Raw genomic sequence first — 10,058 nt, forward strand, 5'->3', positions numbered from 1 at the left:
TCCCACTACCCAAACTAACCACCTATCAGATTCTAAAGTTGTAAATTTACCCAATTTCCACTAACTAAATGACATAATGGAAAAAATTTAACAAAAATAATATTCTCGATTTGTGCAAGCAGAGATTCAAACACAAGACCATGCAGTAAGCTAACACACATCTTACCACCGAACTAACAGCTCATTTTATTCCTAAAACGCAAAAACTAACTTAAAAGTCCATCCAAGCCACTGACCCAACCAACAGACTATAATACTTCTAACCCCAAATTTAGGATGTTACAAATAGACAAATGAAGGATTGGAAAGTTGATCCTAGTGGTTCTTCGTGGCACTACTTACGATTCTCATTCTTCTCTCTTCCTCTTTCCGTCACTCTAAGCACTAATGCTCTCAAGTTTTGCTAACTTCTCTACTCTGAACTATTTGTATTGCTTGTTCACTTTCTTATGTTGTGTGGTGTTTCGTGTGTACAATTCCATGGTCCTTTTGCTGAAATTCACTCCCTATTTATATTGTTTGAGTGCCCTTCACTTTTCTATTTTTAAGCGTAACGATTCCTTAACTTTCTCTTTTGTTGAAATGGTTCTTTGTTTTCTACTTCTCGCAATCTAACCGTAGATTAAATCTTTCTCGTGTGTGTTGGAATTGACTAACTGTGCAATAGCTCGCACATATGGCGAGCTGACATTGCAAGCTGTGGACTACGTGTTGTAATGTGTACGAGTTGTAACCAGAAGGCTGCGAGCTAGTGAAGTGCAAGCTATGCATGCGAGCTGATGAAAAGTGAGCTATACATGCAAGCTGAATTCTAACTACAAACACTACATGTGAGCTGGGAACAGAAAGGTTGCGAACTGATGGAGTGCAAGCTGCGAACAGAGAGCTTGCGCACTGGTGGAGTACGAGTTGTACACTACAAGCTTCCCGCTAGTGAGCGCTACTTGCAACTTAACTGTGTCATTGAGTAGACTTCAATAGCTACCTTCAAAGATAAAATTGCATATTTTAGCATGAAAATTGACTAAAAATGTATTATTCTAGTAAAACCCTTCAACACTAAAGACTTAATAGAATTATAACCAAAATAGCTATTAAATAGTTATCACCCCTCTTAAGGGCCCCTTTAGATTGGCATTTACCTCTAGTGCGATGCGTTTAGCTTTCTTTTCGCCTCATGCTATAGTATCTAATCTCACTGCCGCCGTTGTTTTTACACTAACCATAAGTAAACACACTGCCCATCCAAAGGGATCCTAAATCAACTCAAATATAAGCTTAACAGTACTAAAGATAACTCTATATACTAGAGTTATCAATAATCACAATCCACATCTATAGCAATTTTTGGTGAAAGTTATAGTGAAATTTAACATATTAATGATTGGGGTGTGATTGACCTTAGAGTTATAATTATAATAGGACATGTGAAAGTTAACATAGTAGTGGTTAGAGTGTGGGGGGTGAATGAGTAAATTCTTTTGGTTATTTTAGCTTAGGATTCATTGCATTTAGGCTTGTTTAGCTAGAAATGACTTCTTTTAACTAGATGTTGCCACACCTAATGGCGATTTGTACTAAATACAAATAAATGTAGTTTACTTGTTAAAAATTCTGTTTAGGTTTGAAGGTAGTTTTCTTGTGTATGGCCATTATGGTTTAGAATATCTCCATTGCAATTGTTATCCATTAGAAATACATATGATCTAGTTTGAGTAAACATCTTTTATGGTTTCCATTTATTTGTCACATGGACTTATAGATGTCTCCAAGTGATTATTGCAAAAATTAAGAAGTTATTTAGATGAATTGGAAGTTAATGAAATATGTTCCAATGACAAAATAGAAGTTGACGCAAGCATCAAATCATTTATTTGTTCTTTGTTCGTAGATAATTGGCGTACACTAGACATAGAGTATTTATTTTTACATTTCTGTAAATATTATAATATACTATTCATTGAAATGTATTATTATTGTAATTTTGACAATGTAAATTTGATATCTTAATTTAATAATGATTTTTATTTAATTTTAAATCTTATTTGATATTTTAGTCCTTTTTAATTTAATTTAGCCATTGATAAATATTGTGAAATGTGATAGAATTTTAGAGACTGAAAAAGAAAATAAATTTATAGGATGCAACAAATTGTGATAGAATTTTGAGGCAGTCTAAAATTATGACAGAATTTAGTGACAGGAGCAGTGACAAGAATAAAACTTCAATGACAGAATATGGTGATGGGCAACTACCTGATTAAAAAATTGTAGTGATGGAATTTTCGTCACAGATTTAGTGATGGATTCTATAAAATTTTTGACGGGTCTTATTAGTGAGGAGGTATCCGTGATAGAAAAACCCGTCACAGGGTTTGTCACAAAATGTAAGCAATGAGGGGGTATTAGGGGTGTGCAAAATTCGGGTAAAACCGAAAAAATTCGGTTAACCGACCGAATTCGGTTAATCGGTCGGTTAACTGAATTTTTCGGTCGGGGGTCGGTTAATTATTTTTTAATTTTTCAGTTAACGGTTAATTCGGTTCGAAACCGGTCAGTTAACCGAATTTTTTCGGTTAACCGAAAAAATTAATAAATAAAATTATAATATATAAATAGGCCCACTATTCACCTAAACCCAATCTAAACCCAAGTATTCAACCCAACCCAATTACTCAACCCAACCCAATCATAAAATTAAATTACAAATAATTTAATAAATAAAAATAAAATTTTAAAACTAAGACTAAAACTAAAGTCTAAAAGTCTAAAAATAATTTAATTATGTAGTGATTCAATTTGGTTAATTTGGTTAATTCGGGTAATTCGGTTAATTCGGGTAATTCGGGTAATTCGGTTAATTTTTAACCAAAAATAAAAAAACATATAATTTTCGGTTAATTCGGTTAACCGACCGAATTAACCGAAAAAATTTCGGTTCGATTAATTTTTTTGAAAAAAATTTCGGTTCGGTTAACGGTTAAAGATATTGAAAGGTTGGTTAATTCGATTAATATTATTTCGGGTCGGTTAACCGAATGAACACCCCTAGGGGGTATATGCGATAGAAAAATACATGAATTAAATCAAAATCAAAATCAAAATAAAGTAATTAATTAAGTAACAAAAAATGCAAAATATATTATTTATCAATTATTTTCTAAACAAACTTTAGAAAATATTAATTTCATAAAATAAATAAAAATTTAATTTCAAGATTTCAAAACAATGCGGAAGTAGAAGGATTTAATGGTAGTTTTCCTAGCCTGAAGTTCAAAAATCGAATGAAATTAAAACCCACAAGAACCAATGGGGCAATTTCAGAATGCCAAACCCTTAAAAATCAACTAAAATATGCGAGGGGATTTAACAGTAATTTTCCAATCCATTTTCCCCTTCAAATTCCTTCTCTCTCAAAAATTTCATTATATAATAAAATAATTTTATTTTAAAATAAAATAATTTCAATTTAATATAATTAATAAGTTTACTATTATATAATAAATTGTTAAACATATTTTATTATCATAATTAATACGATTAATTAAAATAAGATATTTCGTAAATAATAAGTAATACAAAATATTTTTATAAACTTTTTATTTTATTAATTTATATTTTTTTATAATTATTAAATTATAATTTAATATAAATATAATTTTAACAATTTATTTTATATATACATTTTATTTAATGTCTTTATTGGTAATTCACTTTTTTTCACTATACTTCGTCTTATTGCTGTTGCAGCGATTGAATCTAGACCCATTATCTACTGTTATAGTATCTAATCTGACCATTACAATTATTAATCGTACTACTATTAATGTTTTTAATCTCATCAAAAATAATCTTACCCAAGATTCAAAAGAAATGTTTATTTATTATTATAATAACTAATTTTATCGTCATCGTTACTTTAAATTTTAATATTTCCAAAGTCCATAGGAACTAGAAAAGATGAAAAAGCACCAGGAAATATATGGTAACCTTTCCGAGTTGAACTTTTCTTTTCCAAAGTTTAAACAGTTTTGGTTCCATAATTTGAAAACTATTGTCAAAAGAAGTATAAAAGAACCGATAAGGTTGAATGTGAACAACATTGGTCTGTCTTTTCCTCAATAACCATGAAGACTTTTGACTGAATGAAACATGGATTCATGAATTACCATATATTTATTTGCTTCATCTTAAAATCAATATCAGTTTTCTTCTCTATTTTTTCTCTCTCAATATTATCTTTCCTCTCTTATATATATATATATATTCCCCAATATGAGCTTTGCTTTCCACTTCATGCATGACAAGATATATTGGTTTTATATTTATGTTGTTTCCTTGCATCATGGCTCAATAACAAATATTGCATCACTTTTGAAAACAAAGTAATTGGTAATTAGAACCCAACATTTTTCTTAGATCTGATAGTGTGATTATTGCTTTAAAGAAAAATAATAATAATAAGAGCATGTGGATAGTGTCCATCATAAATTATTGGGGATAATGATCGACGTAGTTCATGTTCCCATGATTCAACAACCCAACACAAGAGATCCCCATAATTCCACTGTCCCATAAAAAAACACAGAGGAAAACTGTCTAAAAAAGCCGTGTCAGATTGCCATAGATAATTCAATCATATAAAAATCAGTGTCACCCTATTGAAGCAGTATAAATAAGCATGTGATCCTCTCGGTAGCCATCGATCCCTTCTTCCTTTGTCTCTTATCAAGATGGGTTTTGGGCTGAGAGTTGTTGTTTACTTTGCTTTCGCCTTTGTTTCAACTATTTCATCACTGCATCTGGTCATAGGTGAAAGACATTGGCGATGGCGTGACGATGAGGGATCGAGTTCCCTGCCAAAACATGATGATCTCGTTACCAACTTGCCTGGCCAGCCACCTGTAGATTTCCGCCATTACGCTGGCTTTGTCACTGTGAATGAACTCAATGGAAGAGCACTTTTTTATTGGTTCTATGAGGCAATGTCTCGCCCTGACCAAAAACCATTAGTGCTTTGGCTTAATGGAGGTAAAGACTAATAATGGCTTAAATTATCTTGAAGCTCATGAAATTTGCATCTTGGTACTATCAAATGGTTACATATTGGTTTGTAAAACCTTTTCAAATTTAAATCTTTCCACAAATATATTGTTTGGACTCTTCATTTTTCTTGAAGTATTTGTATTTGACACATATATACGAAAACATGACCTTTAAAGACCTACAAATACAAAAGAAACCTAAAAATTATTAACCATATTAATATTAGATACATATCTATATCCAATATCCATACTCAAGAGAAAACTATCATAAACTTTTCATAATTGCCACGTGTCGGAGATGATGGATATAATAAGCCTCATTTCCAGATTGTTTATTTATTTTTATTGATTATATGTTCTACAATAGGCTGACAAAGTAGTTTTTGTTTCAGGTCCTGGGTGCTCTTCTGTGGGATATGGAGCCACGCAAGAGATTGGTCCTTTCATAGTGGACACTGATGGGCGTGGAATTAAATTTAATAACTTCTCATGGAATCAAGGTATAAAGTTGAGGATATTTATAGTTTTGTAGCAACTTGTATATTTTTAAAGACGCAATTATGTTTTTTTATTTATTCATTTCTTACATGTGAGAACCAATTACAAGTATATATTTAAAATTTTTAGTATTTTCATGTCTTTGGAATATCTTAAAAATATTATTTTATATTAAAAATGAGAATGAAAGTAACAAAGCATCTTCATATTCATTGTCGTCACCATCAACATCATCATTAAAATATCTGTTATTGCATCAAAGAAAATTCATATAAAATCAATTCACCTACTTTTTGGGTTGCTATCAACTCTGTATATGCTGCTCTCTCCATATTCCAATATACCATTATTAAGATAATTTTTTAATGTCTTTGCTGATGCAGAAGCCAATATGTTATTCCTTGAATCTCCAATTGGAGTTGGATTTTCTTACTCAAACACTTCTACCGATTATGATAATCTAGGAGATGAGTTTACTGGTGAGTTTAACACAAATTTACACTTGTAAATTTCATAACAATGATAGGAGCTTTATAATTATTATAAGATTATCAGAAGATTATTCTTGTAGCTAATTTCTGCTTTTTTCTACTAATACCAGCAAATGATGCATACACTTTCCTGCATAAGTGGTTCATGAAGTTTCCATCATACAGAACAAGAACTTTTTATATCGCTGGTGAAAGCTATGCAGGTATTCCCTCTTTAATAATTACATTTGCCTTCATCTCAAGAGATTGACTCTTGATTGACTTTTTTTTTTTTTTACGAAGGAAAATATGTGCCAGAGTTGGCTGAACTTATTTATGACAACAACAAGGACCCTTCACTTCATATTAATCTCAATGGTATTTTGGTACGTTCATATTTTAATCTGGTCTAATATTTTTCCCCCACTTGGCTATTTTGTTTTGAGAGGGCTGAAATTTGGACAGTTGGGAAATCCTGAAACATATGACGCTGAGGATTGGAGAGGTATGGTGGATTATGCATGGAGCCATGCAGTGGTATCTGATGAAACTCACAAAACCATCACTGAAACCTGTGATTTTAAGAGCAATGATACATGGAGCAATGAAGATTGTAGTGAAGCTGTTGATGAAGTGCTCAAACAGTACAAGGAGATTGATATCTTCAGCCTATACACCCCCCTGTGTATTGCTGATACTGCAAGTTCGGATGACAAATCATTACTCCAAGTCATGATGAAGCGAAAATCCAATATGGTGATCACATGAATGTTTCATTTCTATAACTTACATTCCCCTTTATTCAATATTTATGGTGGTTTCATGGATTATTTTTTCCCTTACCAGATGCCAAGGATTTTGGGTGGTTTTGATCCATGCCTTGATGGCTACGCAAATGCTTTCTACAATAAATTGGATGTTCAAAAAGCTCTCCACGTTAGTGATGGTCACCATCTTAGGAACTGGAGTATTTGCAAGTAACGTATAATGTGATGATGATTCTTTAGAACGGGTTTGTGGTTTTGTTAATGTCTAACTGAATATTGACATTGCCTTTGTATAATGCAGTCTAAATATATTTGATGGTTGGGCAGATTCAAAGCCATCAGTACTGCCCATATACCAAAAGCTTATTGCAGGAGGAGTTAGAATTTGGGTTTACAGGTAATGAAACTCCCCATGCTTGTAATAGTTTTGTAGAGCCGACTGTTGATTGTGTGTCTGATGTTAATGGTTTAGTGGAGACACGGATGGAAGAGTTCCTGTTCTGTCCACACGATACAGCATAAGTGCTTTGGGATTGCCCGTCACCAAGTCATGGAGACCATGGTACCATGAGAAACAGGTCAGCGGTTGGTTTCAAGAATACGAAGGACTTACGTTCGCAACATTTAGGGGAGCTGGGCATGCAGTGCCATGCTTCAAACCCAGCAGTTCACTGGCTTTCTTCTCTGCTTTTCTCCAAGGGGAATCCCCGACTTCCTCCCGGTGAAGTCTGTTGGAGGATTTTTAGCTGAAATCAGTAATCAAAATTAGAGAAGAATAACAATAAAAGCAAGGCCTAGGTGTCAACTAAAAGGAACTTGTCAATTTATGAATGGCTATTACTATTGGACTGCAATAAAAAAAAAAGGCAAATGAAAAAGAATTCCTATTTCTGATGTTTGTGGTACCAGATGTAAGGCATTCCTTTATTTTTGCTTTAATAATTAATAGAGGCTGTCCCTTCTTCTCTTAGTATTATATCATAAAAATTAACAATTGCTGTCAAATTCCTATTTTCTAACATTTTCTTAACCAGGCTTTTATTTAATCACGTGATTACCAAATCCAAAATGTTAATAAATAAATAAAAACAAATTAAAGAAAGTCGTAGCAATGGGCTTCGGCCCATGAAATCTGGTAAACCCATGAGCCACATTAATTTTGCTACCAATTGAGTGGGCTCTCAACGAATCAAAATTAAAAGTTAGAAGCCTAAAAGCACTTAATTAGATTATTTGCTACAAAATTTATGATTAACAAAGTAAAAATGGTTATAAAATAAAAAGACAGAAAGTAAAGAACAAAGAGAATGGGAGAGTAAAGAGAGAGCGTATTTTATTGATCAATGAGAATGTTTTCGAATGTTTCACAATGTTTCTCCAAAGTCTATATCTATAGCCATAAGAAGTATAAATGAAGTAAAAATTTAATTCCAATGATTATTAGAATTTAAAGTACACCAAAACTTATCTTGATTTTGATGGACATCCCCTTAAGAGTACAACGCGTATTTTATCAAAACCATCCACATTGTGGTTGAATTGGCCCATATTCATTTAAATATGTACTTTTTTTTTGTGTTGAGTCTTGACAATTTTATCAAGAAGTAAGAAAATTAAACTCCAGTAGTAGACTTTGAATCCAATCAAAATATATTAATAGCAAACTTTGAGAGCGTATCTTATTTTCTAGGTGTACAATAGGTACATAACCAATGACTTTTCATACATAAGTTTTCTCTCTTGCAAGTTCTCATTAGTAATATTTTTCTACATAATTTTTATTGAGAACTTATTCTGAATACTGTAGAGTTATACTCACAGTTTTTTTTTATAAAAAATTGCAACTTCAGGTGCATCCAACCATAACGAGGTTTAGATAGAGTTACCATATTCTATTGCTTATAAGTAGATATTTTACAATCAAATATTTTTCTTTCAACCCCTTAATGGGGATAATAACAAAAGATCACAAAGATAATCACAATCATTTTAATTTAATAGTAAGAGTAACCAATAACTCAATCCTCCCTTTTTTTCATCCTTTCAAAATAGATATTTATAGTAATAGTGATTCATATGAAATATAATCTTTTCTTCATTCACAATCTCAATATGATATTCATTATAATGAATATCTTTTAAAACTAATGCATTAACCATCACAAATTTTGTGCTTTTTAGATGTTGATATATTAGCTATTTTGGAACTTTCAACTAATTTTGTACTATCAAATATTGGAATAATATTTGTTTTATTTTCTTTTATGCTTGCGTTCACTTCGGGGATGCAATAGATTTACTAGGATGAACTTATAATTGTCCGAATAAATTCTTTATTTCATAATCACCATCGCAAACATGCATGTGTAATAGGCCAAATATGCCCGGCCCGTTAGTGAAATAAACCAAAAAAACAAATAAATAAAATAAAACCAAATTAAAAATTAAAAGCCCAAAAAGTAACATAGTCCAGTTCTTTACATCAACAAGCCCAAATCCTAGTAGACCCAACTAGCCTAAAGTTTCAGGACCCACTAAGCCCAAACAATACAAGCCCAATACCCAGCCCAAGCACCGAAAACCCTAGCAGCAAAGGATCCCAGCGCCGCAGCAGTGACGTCCCCTCGCTCTCCCTCCGCAGGTGACGAGCCCTCGTACGCCCGCGCCTTCACCTCCGTATGTGCCACGTCCGCACCTCTGCACATCGTACCTGCAGGAGACGAGCAAACGCACAGCAGAAAACAGACAACGAACGAAAAGAGGGGCAGAAATCGGCAGAAAAAGAGAAAAAAAAATAAGAAAAACAAAAAGAAATAGAAATTTGTATTCTTTTTTATATTTATTATTTTCGGGATATAAAACCCCAGGGATGTACCTTTTTTGAGAAAACAGACATATTCAATATACAAAAGAAATCGAGAATACAAAAACAAGAGGTGATTTTCTGGGTTTTTGGTTCTTTTTTATTTTTTTTGTTACTGTTGTTTACCTTTTTCTTTGCGTTCATGAAACATTTATTAAAGAGGAAATAGAAAGCGAAAAGAAGGTGGGCTCGCGACTGGACCCTTTTCTCTCTCTCTGTCGTCATCGGAGTTTAGGGGCAGGGTTCTAGAGTCTCCGAAGGAGGCGATGAACCGTCGAGCGACGCATGAGGGCCTAGGGTTCTCTTTTTTTTTCTTTTTTAACTGTTGTTTTGAAAATAAAAGGGGAGGCTGCTGATTAGGTTAATAGGACGTTAAGGCGCGATGAAAAACGGCGTCGTTCGGTGCTGAGAC

At 32.7% G+C, this 10,058-nt stretch overlaps 1 protein-coding gene across 1 annotated transcript; it reads left to right on the forward strand.

Annotated features, from left to right (window-relative positions):
• The first annotated feature begins 4,590 nt into the window (after positions 1–4,590).
• On the forward strand, positions 4,591–7,763 carry LOC107900236 (serine carboxypeptidase-like 31). The gene is made up of 9 exons (XM_016825922.2): positions 4,591–5,031; positions 5,441–5,548; positions 5,930–6,025; positions 6,148–6,240; positions 6,320–6,402; positions 6,482–6,772; positions 6,863–6,993; positions 7,085–7,180; positions 7,256–7,763. The coding sequence occupies exons 1-9, from the start codon at positions 4,734–4,736 to the stop codon at positions 7,506–7,508; spliced, it is 1,449 nt and encodes a 482-aa protein (XP_016681411.1). The 5' UTR covers positions 4,591–4,733; the 3' UTR covers positions 7,509–7,763.
• The last annotated feature ends 2,295 nt before the right edge of the window (positions 7,764–10,058 follow it).

Source organism: Gossypium hirsutum, chromosome D06 (genome assembly GCF_007990345.1).
Source record: "Gossypium hirsutum isolate 1008001.06 chromosome D06, Gossypium_hirsutum_v2.1, whole genome shotgun sequence".
Lineage (NCBI taxonomy): Eukaryota > Viridiplantae > Streptophyta > Magnoliopsida > Malvales > Malvaceae > Gossypium > Gossypium hirsutum.

Bases quoted from the DNA above. Each gene is read 5' to 3' on its own strand.
- LOC107900236 (XM_016825922.2), top strand. From the start codon at position 4,734: ATGGGTTTTGGGCTGAGAGTTGTTGTTTACTTTGCTTTCGCCTTTGTT. The intron at 5,549-5,929 runs GTATAAAGTTGA...TTGCTGATGCAG, and splicing joins TAACTTCTCATGGAATCAAG to AAGCCAATATGTTATTCCTT. The intron at 6,026-6,147 runs GTGAGTTTAACA...TACTAATACCAG, and splicing joins TCTAGGAGATGAGTTTACTG to CAAATGATGCATACACTTTC.